At 59.2% G+C, this 15,526-nt stretch overlaps 2 protein-coding genes across 20 annotated transcripts in view; one reads left to right on the forward strand and one right to left on the reverse strand.

Annotated features, from left to right (window-relative positions):
• Positions 1-9: 9 nt before the first annotated feature.
• On the forward strand, positions 10-13,852 carry Caskin2 (CASK interacting protein 2). 4 transcript variants are annotated; one of them, XM_021241089.2, is made up of 21 exons: positions 11-178; positions 1,270-1,777; positions 3,437-3,476; positions 5,867-5,918; positions 6,450-6,547; positions 7,054-7,199; positions 7,291-7,386; positions 7,472-7,602; positions 7,841-7,949; positions 8,253-8,361; positions 8,533-8,627; positions 9,227-9,488; positions 9,608-9,729; positions 9,816-9,876; positions 9,991-10,079; positions 10,219-10,329; positions 10,404-10,505; positions 10,618-10,756; positions 10,861-12,303; positions 12,389-12,611; positions 12,948-13,852. In XM_021241089.2, the coding sequence occupies exons 6-21, from the start codon at positions 7,056-7,058 to the stop codon at positions 13,036-13,038; spliced, it is 3,327 nt and encodes a 1,108-aa protein (XP_021096748.1). In that variant the 5' UTR covers positions 11-178; positions 1,270-1,777; positions 3,437-3,476; positions 5,867-5,918; positions 6,450-6,547; positions 7,054-7,055; the 3' UTR covers positions 13,039-13,852. The 4 variants fall into 4 exon arrangements, with proteins under 4 accessions (XP_012933564.1, XP_021096748.1, XP_087064591.1 ...); XM_013078110.3 differs by lacking the exon at positions 3,437-3,476 and having other exon boundaries at positions 10-178; XM_087208465.1 differs by lacking the exons at positions 11-178; positions 1,270-1,777; positions 3,437-3,476 and adding an exon at positions 5,679-5,702.
• The window catches only part of Tmem94 (transmembrane protein 94), a 43,871-nt gene continuing 42,009 nt past the window's right edge, over positions 13,665-15,526 (reverse strand). For all 16 annotated transcript variants that reach the window (XM_087208460.1, XM_004860674.4, XM_087208462.1 and 13 more), the window contains 3 exons: positions 15,394-15,487; positions 15,049-15,219; positions 13,665-14,798 (listed from right to left, as the gene is read on the reverse strand). In XM_087208460.1, the coding sequence (XP_087064586.1) occupies positions 14,726-14,798; positions 15,049-15,219; positions 15,394-15,487 (338 nt within the window). In that variant the 3' untranslated portion in view covers positions 13,665-14,725. The remainder of the gene's footprint in view (positions 14,799-15,048; positions 15,220-15,393; positions 15,488-15,526) is intronic.

Here is a 15,526-nt window from a genome sequence, read left to right on the forward strand (position 1 = left end):
CGATCTGGCGGGAGGGAGGGGGGAGGGGCGGGATTTCCTGCGGGAGGCGCAGTGTCGGCCTTGGAAGAGCAGCCGAAGGAGGAGAAAGGTTGGGGGGGTTGGCTAGTAGGAGCCCGCGTCCAAAGTGCCGAGGGACTGAGCAGGGCCAGCCGGACCCCCGGCGGAGCAGCCGGGAGAGGTGAGACTGCGGGGCCGGACCTAGGGGTCAGAACCCTTGGGGGCGGGCGCAAACTAACTTTTCTTGCGGGATCGATTGGTGCCTCCATCTCCGCTTCTTCCGTCCTCCGCGCGCCCCCTTTTCGTCCTCCCGCATCTATCCCTCGGCGCTTGGCCCTCTCGGTCCCTCCCGCCGCTTTGTTCCCAGGTCGGTCTGCCCTGGGCTCAGCTGGGGGGTGCGAGGCGCTGGAGGGGCATTCCGAGGGGCGGGGGAGCCAGCCGACCCCAGCCAGTGCCTGGGGCGCCCTCCCCCAGGGTCGGCCGTGGGCCTTGAGGGGGAGTGCCTTTGGGTTGGGTTTGGTACCTTGGGGAGTGAGGGGTTCCCCGCCAGGGCCCCAGGCCTGCGCAGGTCTCCTGCCACTAGACCGGCGACAAATTCACGGCCACCGAAGAACTGACATAAGCTTTCCAGCAGTAAGCTCGAGGGTCTGGGCTTCAGGTTCAGGCTGCGGGGGGCATTGACCAGCAGTGACTGTTCTCTGCCCACTGAGTGGTGAGGAGGGTCAGCAACAGGTGCTGCAGGGCCTCCCTGCCCAGCAGGCAGATTCCCCCAGAATCAAGGGCCCGTAAACTCCCCACGCTGCCCTCAGTTCACAAAGGGCCGCAGGGCTAAGCATCCAGCTATTAAAGCAAAGGCTAGGTGGGGAGGAGTCTGAGGGCAGGCGCCTTGGAAAGGGAGTGATCCCTGCTCCTCTGCCTGTGCCACCCTGTCAGGCCCCACCTCCTGGCCTGCCAGTTGTCTGTGGGTGTTGGAGCCTGGGGCTGTGGAGAACAGGCTGCTGGCCTGCCCCAGGGTGTTGTGCTGCCAGGGCCCCTCCTGCCCAGGGTTGAGGTGCTGCTCCAAGCCCTGGGGCCCTGGTGACTCAGCCTCTCCCTCCCTGCACATACTCCACTCTGGCATGGCAGCTGCCTCCCCACTTCATGTAGCTGAGCCCCTCTTGACTCTGTGGGGCAACCAGGGTGACTGGGGGCTTCCTGGAGATCCTGTCCTGCTCGCCCTCTGTGCCCTCCTGGGATCCTTGCAGGCCGTGGCTCAACCTTCGGCTTTTTCAGACCCCCAGGACCTGTCCACTGCTGCTGCCCAAGCCCCAAGGGAATGCTGGCTCCTCTCGGGGTGGGCATTGGTGCTCCAGAGCCAAGCCTGGAAGATCGGCGTTCCCAGTCCCGGCCCATCCCGGGGCTGTCGGAAGCTGCAGGCTGATATCCTTCCAGACTTCCACACAGCTGCTGCCTCCTCAGAGACACTTTCCCGCCTGTGGTGGCAGCTCACAGAGCACCTTTGAGGAGTACCCATCAGCGCCTGACAAGGGACCCACTGCCTGGGACACCAGACGTGTCCCCCGCAAGACTCCCCCAGGCCTGGGAGACCTCCAAGGGGCTGAAGCATGGCATGCTGATGGTCTGCTTGGACCAGTGCCTTGCCTCTGCCTTGGACTCCTGAGCCCAGAGCCTGGCCCTGGAGCCAGGATGGGTCGAGAACAGGATCTGATTCTCGCTGTCAAAAATGGAGATGTGATTGGAGTGCAGAAACTGGTGGCCAAGGTCAAGGCCACGAAGACAAGTGAGTACTTGCTGCAGTGACCCTTGCACGGAGGTCCTCTTAGTACTGTGGCTACAGAGGGAGATTTGGAGGGTGGGGAGGGGTCACTGTGATCTGGAGATTCGGGAGGGAAGATGCTCCTGTTCTAGACAAGAAATGCATAGTATAGGAGAGTCAGAAAGGTTGGGACCCACTTGCTGTGTGTCCCTAGGCAGGTTATTTAACCTCTCTGGGCCACAGTTTCCTTGACTGCAAAGTGAGAGGATTGAAGTACATTTATTCAAACTTTTATTGGGCTGAGGATTTAGCTCAGTGGTTTCCACACCTGCTGTGCAAGCGCAAGGACCCGAGTTCGATCCCTGGTTCCAGAAAAAAAAAAACAAACTTTTATTGAGTATTTTTTGTGTGCCAGGGTCTGTTCTAAGTCCTGTGCCAGAATAGGGAACAAAACAGACCAAACTTGCAGCCCTCACGAAGTTGCTTGGTGCAAGTAGCTTTATAGATGTAGTCTTTGGTGCCACAAGGGTTCTGGTGATGGGTTGGGAAAGACTGAATACACAGAGGCTCCATGCCCACGCCCAATCCCATGTACACATTTCAACCTGAGCATCTCTTGTGTTTTTTTCTGAACTTAACAGGGATGTCTGTTTTTTTTACTAAGAGAGATGTCGTGTTTTGGTTTTTTTCTTTTTAATTTCAACACTTTCTGACCACTTACTGAAGCAACTTTTTTCTGACTAAATCTATCGTTGTCCCCTGAGGTGTGTAGCCAAAACTGATTTCCTAGAGGTTTTCACAGCCTGGGGCTTCAGTCCTGACAGGAATGTGGGACTCGAGGCATGCACTGGGCCACTCCTGAGCCCCAGGTCTGCCGGCCCTCTGGTGGGAACACCCCTGGCCCACCCCCAGGGAGAATAGGCCTCTGGCCATCAGGGCAGACTCTCTGGGGGAAAAGAGCAAGTGCCCCTGGATTTGTCACCTTGAGATTCTAAACCAGCAAGGACAGCCACTGGTTCAAACTAGAGCTGGGAGGGGAGTTCCCTGGAGAGGAAAGTCTTCTCTGGGTGCTGGGGCTCTAGCCCCAAGACACACCTGGCCCCTGTTCACAGGAAGGAGTCCCCAGGCTACCTGGAGACATTTATCCCCACCCACGCTTCAGGTGTGGGTGTCACAAGGAAAGGTCAGGATGGTGTGCATCTGCCTGCACACCAGGCCGGGAGGACTGCCTGTCCTGTCCTGTGGTGTGTGGCCCGTAGTCCCTTGCCCCTGGGGAAGTAGATCCTGGGTCAGCCCAGTGGGAGGTCCCTGAGGACCAAGACTGGGACCCACTCCCTCTCCTTCCTTACCTCTGTGTTGTTCTTGGCCACCTTCCTAGTGAGACCTTGGTCACAATGCTGCTGGCCTCCCCGCCCTGCAGACTGATGGCAGGAAGCTCACAGCGAGGCTTTGAGGCTCTGAACAGGTTCTCTGTACGCAGTGGGAAATATCCATGGAGGAAGAGGGCTCCTCCATTGAAGGGGAGAATTCACCTGCAAAGGAGCAGTGACAGGCCTGGGATTCCTTGTGAGGCTCAGGCACCCTACCTTGGAAAGGCTAGTGGCAAAGTGAGATCACAAGGTGACCTTTGCAAACGTTAGAGTTTATGAAATATTCTAATCTCTTCACTTCTCCATGAGATAGGTATTCCTACATCCATTGTACAGATGAAGTAGACTCGGAGGTTAGTAACTTGCCCAAGGCCACATAGCCATAGTGGGATATATCTGAGACAAACCTGTGCCCCCTCCTCTGTGCTCCCGCACTGATCTCCACTCATACACCCATGCACATCAGAAATACCCAGGAACCCACCACCCTGGGAAGCTGAGGCAGGAGGATTGTAAGTTCCAGCCCAGCCTGGGCAACTTAATGAAACCCTGTCTCAAAATAAAAATAAAGGGAGGTGGGGATGTGTGAAAGTCTTGGGTCCATTCCCCAGTGTGGGTGTGGAGAGAATTGCCTAGGGATTGTTCTAAAAGTCTGGCTTCCCTAGACAGACCTCCACCAAATTAAAATAATCAGAAGGGGCCTAGGACTCTGCAAATTAGAAAGTTCTCCAGGTGATTCTAATGCAGTTCTCTGAAAGGAGGGAGGGATCTCTGCGCCACACTACAGAGAAGCAAAGGAAACTTCCAGGAATGTCAGGGCTCCCATTTTCCCCCTACGAGTGGCTAGAGCTGTCTGGCTCTCCAGAGAGCAGAAGAGAGGTGCTCCTCAGCCCCCTCCAGCCGGCCACCAGCCTGTACCCCCCCCCCCCGCCCCCCGGCCAACCAGGTCCTCTTCAGGGAGCAGGTGGCCTGGCCTGGCTCTACCCGTCACCCTTTCCCACCTCTTTCTGCTGAGCTCTCCTCTGGCCAGAGGAAATGTAGTGGGCTGGGTGGCTGGCTGAGCTCACATCCTCTGCCCGAACCTAAGTCAGGGACAGGCCAGGCAAGAAGGCTGCCTGCAGCAGACCCTCCACCCACCCTCCGCAGTCCTCAGCCCAGTCATTTTGAGCTTCTCCCCCACCACCTTTCCGGCTATTGTTCTGGAAAGAACAGAGCCACCCAGCCTGGCCCTAGCCCTGTTCCTGTGTCCCTCCTGTCACACTCTCCTGCCCCTCCCCTGGAGGAGCCACATCCCTCCACCTAGCTGCCCCATCCCAGAATGCCCAGGCTGGCTGGCTGGTGGAAGGGTGAGCAGGCTAAAGGACCCTGTGTCTCTACCCAGGGGACCTATGTCTCCACTAATGCTCAGAGAGACACCATGGTTTGTGAAAGTCACACAGCAGGAAGAGGCAGGAGAGCATTTGAGCTGGGTACTTTTTGCTTCCCAAGCCCTGGTTCTTTCCCCTGCATGACAAGTACTTTCCAAAGCAACAAAAGGAAAGCTGGGAGGTCTGCATTTCCTCTCGGTGGCCCCCAACACTTTGCTCCCCTGCCCTCCTTGGCTCTGTATTTACCTTTTTGGAGTAGAGTCCTTCAGCGCAGCCCTGCGTGTAGCTGTCCCCTCCTCCTCCCCATCCCACTGCAAGTTTAGTCCCTCCCTGTTGGAATGAGGCCCTGCCTTGTCCAGGCTGCCGGGGTTTTCAGGGGCCCACCAGGGCCTGGGGGGGGCAGGCCTGGACCAGCATGCTTGGCACCCTGCCCGGCCTGGGTTGAGCCGGGCCCCCTCCCCGGCAGGGGTGGGTTCCAGCAGGAGGCAGGGGCCGCTTGTGATAGATAGGCCTCCTCCTTTCCCTCCCCAACACCTCAAGGACCGCCCGTCCCTGCCCTGGCTGCCACAGGGCACTTACCTGTGTGTACCTGCTGTGGGGAGGCAGTGCCCCAGCCCCTCTGCCTGGTGCCTGCACAGCTCAGCCAAGAGCCTGTGGGTGCCGAGGTGGCTGAGGACCCACTGAGACCCAGGGGGATGGTGGGATCGGTACGAGCTCTTGTTGGAGGATAACGTGGTGCTAGTAATGGTCAGCATTGTCAGGAGTGCCACAGCTGTTGCCTTGCATGCTGACAGGGATCAGTCACTGTGTTTACAGGGCCTGTGCAGAAAGGACACTGAGCCGGAAAGGCCCAATGACCTGCCCATACTCTTCCAGTTAGCATACGGCAGAGCCATGGCCAAGGCAGGTGTCTGATGCCACCCTCCCCAGGCTGTGACTCTCAAGCCCAGCCCTGGCCTCTCAGCCCTGGAATACCTAGTGCCCTCCTCACTATTCCTACCCAGCCCCTTGGCTCAGTGGGACGATGTGACTCGCTCCCTAGCCCATTCAAGCAGGAATGCTAACCATGTGCTCCGTGGGCCTGTTGGTTAGGGCACATCGTGCCAGAGCCCCCTCCCACCCCTTGTGGCTCTATAAACAAGCCGGGCTGGGGCCTCAGGAAGCCAGGCCACTGCTACAGTGGCTCCCTGCACTCCGTGCCTGTGGCTCAGGGTGAGAACTATAGGGACAGGACTGGCAAAGGACCATGGGGCAGGTGTCCTGCACACCAAGAGGTCAGCTGAGCAGGTGGGAAGTGGGTGGCAGGAATGCCGGGTGAGGGTATGGGTGACAGCTGATGACTGCCTGTTCCCTAATGCCCCTGTCCTGTCCTCCAGAGCTCCTTGGCTCCACGAAGAGGCTCAATGTCAACTACCAGGATGCTGATGGGTGAGTGAGTGCTGCTATGGGGTGGGAGTGAGAGGGGGAGATCAGAGCCCTGGGGGAGGGGCTGAAGGGAATGGCTCTGGGGCCCAGGGTCCCTGCTCCTCTCAAACTTGGCCCTCAAACTGCCTTTGCTGACAGCTCTGAGTCCTGGGCTTGGGGAGGGGGTCTTGCCCACCCAACCTGCTGTGGAATTAGCCCAGATTGAGGGGAAGAGCCCTGGGGCCACTCCAAGGGGCCTCCTTGAGTCAGATTCCTCCTGGGCCCCCTTTTTCCCTGGAGGGTAGGAGCCTAAGGGCTCCTGCTCCCACGGCCCTCTCCCCTGGGCTGGCTGCGGGGGGCGGCGCATCAGACAAACAGGCCTCTCAGTCCAGACACTGAGCCCTTTCATGCTGTGGCCAGGCTGCTGTGCGCTCCCACGACAGGGCTGATGGGGGGGTAACCCACCCTTGCCAGCCCCCCAGGATGAGTTTGGGTGTGGAAGACAGGATTTGGGGGGTCACTGACACCCCCTACTTTGTGTCACCCTCCCCTCAGATTCTCCGCTCTCCACCACGCCGCCTTGGGGGGCAGCTTGGAGCTCATAGCCTTGTTACTGGAGGCCCAGGCCACTGTGGACATCAAGGACAGCAATGGTGAGGCCCTGAGACCAGAGCTTGCTGCTGTGAGGACACCGCAGTGCTGGGTGTTTGCAGAGCTTCTCTAGCCTTGCACATGCCTTTCCCTCTGATTGTGATGCTGATGTCCTGTTACTCAGAGGAGGAGGTTGAGACTCAAGAGATGTTCTGTCACAGTCTCGGGGTGGCCACATCATGTGGTAGGCAAGGTGGAACTGCAGCTTCGACCCCACACAGCCAGACCACTTCCTGACCCAATCCGAGTCAAGCCAGTGTCGCAGCATGTTTTTTGTTTGGTTTTTTTTTTCACTTTTTTCCGGTAGCAGGGATTGAACTCAGGACCTTATGCTTTCGAGGCAGATGCAGTGCCCCTGAGCTAAATCCCCAGACCTTGTGCTTTCAAGGCAGGTGCAGTGCCCCTGAGCTAAATCCCCAGCCCGTTGCAGCATGTTCTTGAGCTGTCTCCCCTCCCAGCCAGAGTGCCCTCCCAGGACCTCTCTCAGGCATACGTGTCCTCCCGCCAGGCATGCGTCCGCTGCACTACGCAGCCTGGCAGGGCCGGCTGGAGCCCGTGCGGCTGCTACTCCGGGCCTCTGCGGCCGTCAATGCTGCGTCACTGGATGGGCAGATCCCGCTGCACCTGGCCGCACAGTATGGACACTATGAGGTGGTATGTAAGCTGCCCAAAGGGGTCCTGGGGTGGGGCGGCGTGGAGTGAGGTCGGCAGGCCAGACCTCTTCACTCAGCTCCTTCCACCCCAGTCAGAAATGCTCCTCCAACATCAGTCCAACCCGTGCCTAGTGAACAAGGCCAAGAAGACACCCCTGGACCTGGCCTGTGAATTTGGGCGGCTCAAGGTGAGGCCTGCAGTCCTTGGAGTGCTGGGTGCCAGACATTTGTAGGGGCTTGAAAGAGGCACTGACTGGGTATTGTGTGCTGCAGGTGGCCCAACTGCTCCTAAACAGCCACTTATGTGTGGCACTGCTAGAGGGTGAGGCTAAGGACCCGGGCGACCCCAACTATACCACGCCTCTGCACTTGGCTGCCAAGAATGGCCACAGAGAAGTCATCCGGTACCCCAGGGAGCTCCCCGCTTTCTCATCCCCTTCCTGTCTTCCTGTGGGACTGTTTCTGTCCTCTTCTTTTTTTTTGGTACCGGGGATTGAACTGGGGACCATGCACTTGCAAGGCAGGCGCCAGAACCACTGAGCTAAATCCCCGGTCCTGGTGCCCTCTTCTTGAGCTCCCTGTCCCCAGCAGTCAGCTTCCTCCCCTGCCCCACGACTTGCATGACTCTCTGTGCCCCTGCAGGCAGCTCTTAAGAGCTGGGATTGAGATCAACCGTCAGACCAAGACTGGGACGGCGCTCCACGAGGCTGCACTATACGGCAAGACGGAGGTGGTGCGGCTGCTCCTGGAGGTCGGTACCGGCCCCCGGTACACACGGGGGCTCTGCCATGTGCTGAGACTGGCCGGAGAAGCCTTGGCATTTTACTTGGGCAGTAGGGAAAAAGTTCTCTTCCTGTAAGGGGTGCTAAGGCTCGGGAGCAGCCCCACCTGCCTTAACCCCATACCTGCCTCTTAGGACCTCATCCTTGACCTGAAATTCCATTTCCTCATCTGTAAGATCGGAACTTGAGCATAGTCCCCACCTCCTGGATGGTTGCAAGGATTAGGGGCGAGATGACAGGTAGGCCATGCTCACGTGACACTGTGCACCCAGGGAGGTGTGGACGTGAACATTCGAAACACATACAACCAGACAGCGCTGGACATTGTGAATCAGTTTACCACTTCGCAGGCCAGCCGGGAAATCAAGCAGCTACTGCGGGGTGAGTAAGTGGGAAAAGACCCAGCCAGGGGCTGGAGCGGCTCCAGTAGGTACCGGAGGTGGATGTGGAAGAGGAGCTGGTGTCCCTGGGGAAGGATGGGGCCTGGGGCCAGGGGTCGGGAGGGAGATGCCCTCGGGGTGCTTGGATGATGCCTGCTCTCCCCTGTTTTAGAGGCCTCGGGGATCCTGAAGGTCCGAGCGCTCAAGGATTTCTGGAACCTCCACGACCCCACTGCTCTCAGTGTCCGGGCAGGGGACGTCATCACGGTGAGGACCTGCATGTGCGGTCCTTTGAGAACAAAATGGGTGCTGCCTTCCTTGGGCAGCTGTGTAACGGGCTGGGCTAAGTCCTTTTTTTCTTTTCTTTTCTTTTCTTTTTGTGGTTCTGGGTCTGCTCCCAAGGCCTTTGCACTGAGCTGCATCTCCACCCTTTTTCACTTTTTCCACTAAGCTTCCCAGACTGAGCTTGAACTTGGGATCTTCCTGCCTCAACCTCCCAGAGTGCTGGGATTACATGTGCTAAGTCTTTATATCCTCTCTCATTTAATTCTTTCCAAATCCAGGGACGGTGGGTGCCATTATCATTTCTTTGTAGAGATGACAAATTTGCGGCTTAGAGAAACTAAAGTGACTTGGCCAAGATTACACAGCTAGCAAGTAGCAGAGGTGGGATTGGAGCACAGGCTGTTCTTATGTTCTGTGGTCTGGCTGCTGGAAACAAGGGCTGAACTTGCACGTCAGAGGCCAGCTCCGTGGGGATGAGGGAAGAGCCTGACCAGAGTTGCTGGACTGTGGCCACTGCCTCTTGCTTGGTACAGGGAGTGACCATCCCCCCCCCGCCCCCCCCCCGCCATAACCTGTCACAGGTGATTGAGCAGCATCCTGATGGCCGCTGGAAGGGCCATATCCACGAGAGCCAAAGGGGCACGGACCGTGTGGGCTACTTCCCCCCGGGCATCGTTGAGGTGGTCAGCAAGCGAGTGGGCATCCCCATGCCCCGTCTCCCCTCTGTGCCCACCCCGCTCCGCCCAGGCTTCTCCCGGATGCCGCAGCCTCCTGCTGATGAGCCACTGCACCCCTTTACCTATGGCCAGCTCCCTCGGGTGGGCCTCAGCCCAGACAGCCCAGGTACATCCTTCCAGAGGGTGGTGCTGGGCACTGGCGTGGGCGTCTGGCTTTAACAAGTTGCCAGTCAGCTGTTAGCAGCACCAACTGAGGCTCTGACCCTGTGCTTCTGCCCCCTGCAGCAGGTGACAGGAATAGCGTGGGCAGTGAGGGCAGTGTGGGCAGCATCCGTAGTGCTGGCAGCGGGCAGAGTTCTGAAGGCACCAATGGCCATGGCACTGGACTCCTTATTGAGAATGCCCAGGTAGGAGGGAGGGCCCTGGGACCAGGGGAGGGTCCACCTCTGCTGCCAGTTCCTCATACGCTGAGGGGCTTCATCCCTCTCTCTAGCCCCTGCCTTCTGCCGGGGAGGACCAGGTACTTCCAGGACTGCACACCCCATCCCTGGCAGGTAGGATAGATAGGTGGGAGCAGGGTTGGCCAGAAGGTATAGGTGGGTGAGGAGGGGGTGGACTGGGCACCTCTTGTTCCAGCCACCTCTGATGCCATTTCTTACCTCCTATAGACAACCTGAGCCACCGCCCACTGGCCAGCTACCGCTCTGGGGAGATCGTCACCCAGGAAGTGAGGCCAGAACAGCTGCTGGAAGGGAAGGTGAGACCTCCACTGGGGGGTGCGCTGCGGGCCTGGGGTTGGAGTGTGCTGCAGGCCTGCCAGGTAGAGGGGGCCTTAGTACAGACATAAGTTCCACAGCGGCCAGGCCCCTGCTGATTTCACCTCCTGTCCTCCACAGGATGCGCAGGCGATTCATAACTGGCTAAGCGAGTTCCAGCTGGAGGGCTACACTGCCCACTTTCTGCAGGCTGGCTACGACGTCCCAACCATCAGTCGCATGACGCCTGAGGTAGGTGCTGCAGCTGGGAAAGGGAGGGCCCAGCGTGCAGAGGAGCAGCCTGATGCCCGTGTCCTGTGTGGCAGGATCTGACAGCCATCGGGGTGACCAAGCCTGGGCACAGGAAGAAGATTGCTTCAGAGATCTCTCAGCTCAGCATCGCTGAGTGGCTGCCCAGCTACATCCCGGTGAGCAGGCAGCCAGAGCAGGGGGCTCTGGCTCACAGTGGGGCTGTGGCTTTGTGCTGCCCCTTCCTTTCTGGCTGGGAGGAAGCCAAGTCTGATGACACCCCTCTTCCAGACGGACTTGCTGGAGTGGTTGTGTGCACTGGGGCTGCCGCAGTACCACAAGCAGCTGGTGAGCAGTGGCTATGACTCCATGGGGCTGGTGGCCGATCTCACCTGGGAGGAGCTACAGGAGATCGGTGTCAACAAGCTAGGTGAGGACGGCTCTGGCCTCCCAACTGGACCCTCATTGCCTCTAGGGTCCGGGATGACTTTTCCCAGACTCGGCTAACCAGGCTACTCTGTCCACCCCTCTTAGGGCATCAGAAGAAGCTTATGCTGGGTGTGAAGCGTCTGGCAGAGCTTCGGCGGGGCCTGCTGCAGGGGGAGGCCCTAGGTGAAGGCAGGCACCGGCTGGCCAGGGGTCCAGAGCTGATGGCTATTGAGGGGCTGGAGAACGGGGAGGCTCCGGCTATGGCCGGCCCACGCCTTCTCACCTTTCAGGGCAGCGAGCTGAGCCCAGAGCTCCAGGCGGCCATGGCAGGGGGTGGCCCTGAGCCGCTCCCCCTTCCCCCTGCCCGATCCCCCAGCCAGGAGAGCATCGGAGCACGTTCACGGGGGTCTGGTCACTCACAGGAACAGCCTGCCCCCCAGCCCAGTGGTGGAGACCCCAGCACCCCACAGGAGAGGAACCTTCCAGAGGGCACAGAGCGGCCCCCTAGGCTTTGCTCCCCACTTCCTGGCCAAGGACCTGCCCCTTATGTTTTTATGTACCCCCAGCCCTCGCCCACCAGCCCAGCTCCAGGGCCACCTCCTGGTGCACCCCGGGCCTTCTCCTACTTGGCCAGCTCCCCAGCCACTCCTCCAGACCCACCTCGGCCCAAGCGCCGGTCCCATAGCCTGAGCCGCCCTGGCCCCACTGAGGGGGAACCAGAGGGAGAGGCTGAAGGGCCAGTGGGCAGTGCTCTGGGCAGCTATGCTACCCTTACCCGGCGACCAGGACGCAGCACCCTTGCCCGGACCAATCCTAGCCCAACCTCAACTCGATGGGCTCCCCGAAGCCAGTCCTTTGCTCTCCGGGCCCGTCGCAAGGGCCCTCCACCTCCACCCCCTAAGCGCCTCAGCTCTGTCTCTGGCCCGACGGACCCACCTCCGCCAGACAGGAGCCCAGGCCCCAAGGAGGGGTCCACAGAGCCCCGAAGGCGCACACTGAGTGAACCCGCTGGCCCTTCTGAAGCCCCTAGCCTGCCTATCCCAGCTGGTCCTGCTTCAGACACAGAAGAGGAGCCTGGCTCTGAGGGGACACCCCCCTCTCGGGGCAGCTCAGGAGAAGGGCTGCCATTCGCAGAGGAAGGGAACTTGACTATCAAGCAGCGGCCAAAGCCAGCTGGCCCCCCACTTCGGGAAACACCTGTGCCCCCCGGCCTTGACTTCAACCTCACAGAGTCAGACACTGTCAAGCGGAGGCCCAAATGCAAGGAGAGAGAGCCACTTCAGACAGCACTGCTGGCCTTTGGGGTGGCAAGTGCCACCCCTAGTCCCTCTGCTCCCCTGACCGCCCAGGCCCCCAGTGAGCCCCCCTCCTCAGCTTCCTCCAGCCCTGCACAGCCTGAGCCCAGCAGCTTGCCAACTCAAGGAGCTCCGGCCCTTGCTCCCAGCCCGGGAACACAGCCCTCTGGGCCCCCAGCATCCTGCCCTGCGCTGGGTCCAGAGACGGAGTCCCAGGCTGCTCCTGCTGCCCTCCTCAAGGTGCCCAGAGCAGGTAGGAAGCTGAGGGCTGTGCAAGGGGAATGCACAAGGTCATATCCAGCCAGCTGAGGCACAAACCAACCTTTTCGTCTCTGCAGGAACAGCCCCCAAGCCTGTGTCTGTGGCCTGCACCCAGCTGGCATTTTCCGGGCCAAAGCTGGCTCCCCGGCTCGGCCCCCGTCCTGTGCCACCCCCAAGGCCTGAGAACACTGGGGCTGCAGGTGCAGGCCGGGCCCAGCAGAGACTGGAGCAGACCAGCTCATCCCTGGCAGCTGCGCTGAGAGCCGCAGAGAAGAGCATTAGCGCTGAAGAGCGAGATGGGTGAGGATGCTGGGTGCTGGGTATGGAGAAAGAGGAAGCTGGGTATAGAACAGCTCCTGCCATGGGTCCCCGGAACAATGGAGGGGGCATTTCAGGCAGAGCCTCGCGCTGGGCAAGCCCTCGGGTTTTAGAGTTGCCACTTGTGAGGCACATGAGCTCGGGCAAGTCCCTTATCCCCAGATCTCAGTGAGCTCTCCTGCTGCTCGGGAGGTGGTGAGCATTAAGAGGGTGCACACTGAGTGCCTGGCAGCAGCAGGAACTCCGTAGCAGCTCCTCCTCAGGGCCAGGGGCTGCAGGACACCGGCCCATCTGATCAGGCCCTTCCCACTGCCATAGTGACCCCGGGACCTGCACGAAGCACATTCTGGATGACATCAGCACCATGTTTGATGCCCTGGCTGACCAGCTGGATGCCATGCTGGATTGAGCGAGACCCGCCTATGGCCCCTAGCAGTCCCACTGTGACCTGCAGTGTCCACTGCTTTTGGCCCGGTGCAGAAGAGGCCCCTGCTACCCTCAGCACAGGCAGTGGGCTGGTCTGGCTGGGATCCACTCCCCAGCCCTGCAGCGTCACTGGGCCAGCCCAGAGGCAGGGCCAAGGGGACTTGTCAGACCTGATGCGCACAGGGCCCTCTGCTCTTATCTCAGCAAGCCCTCACTCATGTGTAACCAACTGGACAGGCTTGGCCCCTGGCCAGGAACCTTCGTCAAAGCTTTCTCCTCAAGAAGAGAAGGTGGTGACAGGGCTTCTGGGGTGCTTTCTCTGTACCCTCAACCATGTGTCCAAGTCCCTGAGCCAAGGAAATGCCTCTGACTACCCCCACTCTAGCCCGGCACCGAGAGGCAGGATGCCCAGCTGGACCTCTCCTGCAGGTGTACATAGGACGTGTAAATAGGCAGCAGGGACACGCTCTCATGGTTGTGGCAGTGCCCTGGCCAGCTCCCGCCCCTCCTCCCACAATCCCTCACTGGGAGGCAGTGGGATTAACAGATCCTCAATGTCCAAACTTTTTCAACTGTAAATGTTATTTTTTAAGCAGAGAAAAATGCATATATTTTAAATGGAATTTATTGTATCTATTAACTGCCTGAGAGGATGTAGTGGGGGAGCCTTGGGTTACTGCAGTACCCCCACTGTCCACCTTAGGGCTAGAGGCCTGACCTGGATGGCCCAGGCCCAGGACATGTAACCATTAACCTCTTCCCCCAACTAACACCAATGAAAGTGTCATCCCATGCAACTTGGCTGTGTCTGGATCTGTGCCAGTCTCCTGAGCTGGACCCGGGGCACCCACTGATGGGGGAGGAGGAAGGCCTGGGCCTACTCTTCTCGCCTTCAGGGGTCCCCTTTTGAGCCCCCGAGTAGAGGGGAGGGTCCCTTCGTGGCTGCTTCATGGACCAGCTACACATTTTTCTTAAGCAATTTACAAGTTTTAATATAAACCAATCTACATTCATTCCTAAAAGGCTCATTTCTGGTAAAAAATATACACCAATAAAAACTTCTCCCAGGAGAACGAGGGTAGGATTACAGGAAACCTGGGCCACATCCCCCAAGACTGACTCGTGGCCTGCTGAGCCTGGCACAGTAAGGGGGGGCTTCTCTAGCTTCAGACTCCCCCCAGAGGGAGGGCAGGGCAACAGGGCCACACCCAGGCCCTTGCCCAGGAAGACGGGATGCAGAGCGGCAGTGGGATACAGCACCTCCCCGGCAACAGCCTTTGCTCTTCCACAAAGGCTGAGGCCCTCACCCTGATTTCCAGGCTGTGCACAGATGCCAGGCAGAGGGTGCTGGGTGAGGGGACCCTGAAGGGGGCCAGCGCGTGGGTGAGGGACTGAGGGCCCCTCTGCCGAGTGCCTGAGGTCATACATTCAAGAGTGCCCCTGCCAAGGCCGGCGAACAGCCAGGATGGTCCCGTCTGGCTGAGGCCACAGCTCCTCAGCTTTTCCACAGGGGGACAGTGGGGTCTCCCAGTGATCACAGCTGGGCTCCCAGTGCCATGGGGCACAAGAGCAAACCCTGAAACGTTCGTGATAGCAACTTCCCAGATTCAGGGATAGGTCTGGCTTCAGCCCCAGCGACTAGGGCAACTATGGCCACCATGGCCAATGGCTCAGAAGGGAGAGTTCATGCCCAGCTTGGTCTCAAACTGCAACTTCTGTCGCTTCTGGTACCGGACACGGACCCTGTGGGGCAGATTAAAATACAGGTTGTTGGGTTAGGGATGTAGCTCAGAAGCACAATGCCTGAGTGCCAAGTGAAGGTCCTGAGTTTGATCCCCAGTACCAAAAAAATAAAATATAGGTTGGTATAGACCCCAGACCAGGGGATGGGGCAGGATGCCAGCGGCGAGGATGGAGGGAGGGATGCTGACAAAGGGGTGACAGGTTTAGGGAACACTCCTGAGCTCCAAGGGAATGCCTGCACACAGCTCACCGAATCTCATGCAACTTTACAATCTCATTGGTAACCACCACAAGGACCAGGGACAAGCAGCCCAGAAGCCACGTCACCAGAGGCACATCCTTCAGGCCGAAGTGGATCTGGCTGTCCCTGTGTGTCCACAGCTGCAGGTCCACAGCCGTCTGGACTACCTGACCCAGCAACCTGCAGGAGGAGGAGGAGCAGCCCTGTGTGAACCCCAAATCACCTTGCGTCCTCCCCTATTGCCTCAGATGATCAGCTTAAGGAAGACCATCACGCCTCTAGCCACATCCCACCTCAGACCTGCCTGCAGAAGCCCCTCCTGTGCCTTAGGCCCCGCCACCCAGCACCACTCACACCACAGGCACGGTCACAGCCCACCAAATGTTCGTCAGGGGGCTCTTTCTCCACAGGGGTTTGGTGCGATGCACATGGGTAATGGAGATGAAAACTGGAGAAAATGGGGACAATGAAGGGCATCAGGCTTCCT

This window comes from Heterocephalus glaber, unplaced genomic scaffold, assembly GCF_053883595.1.
Source record: "Heterocephalus glaber isolate CG9 unplaced genomic scaffold, H.glaber_assembly_v1.0 deba00000937, whole genome shotgun sequence".
NCBI classification, from domain to species: Eukaryota; Metazoa; Chordata; class Mammalia; order Rodentia; family Bathyergidae; genus Heterocephalus; species Heterocephalus glaber.

Excerpts from the sequence above, each read along its gene's own strand:
- Caskin2 (XM_013078110.3), top strand. The coding sequence starts at position 1,684 with ATGGGTCGAGAACAGGATCTGATTCTCGCTGTCAAAAATGGAGATGTG. Across the intron at positions 7,387-7,471 it reads GTGAATTTGGGCGGCTCAAG|GTGGCCCAACTGCTCCTAAA; the intron begins GTGAGGCCTGCA and ends TGTGTGCTGCAG. Across the intron at positions 9,877-9,990 it reads GCACACCCCATCCCTGGCAG|ACAACCTGAGCCACCGCCCA; the intron begins GTAGGATAGATA and ends TACCTCCTATAG.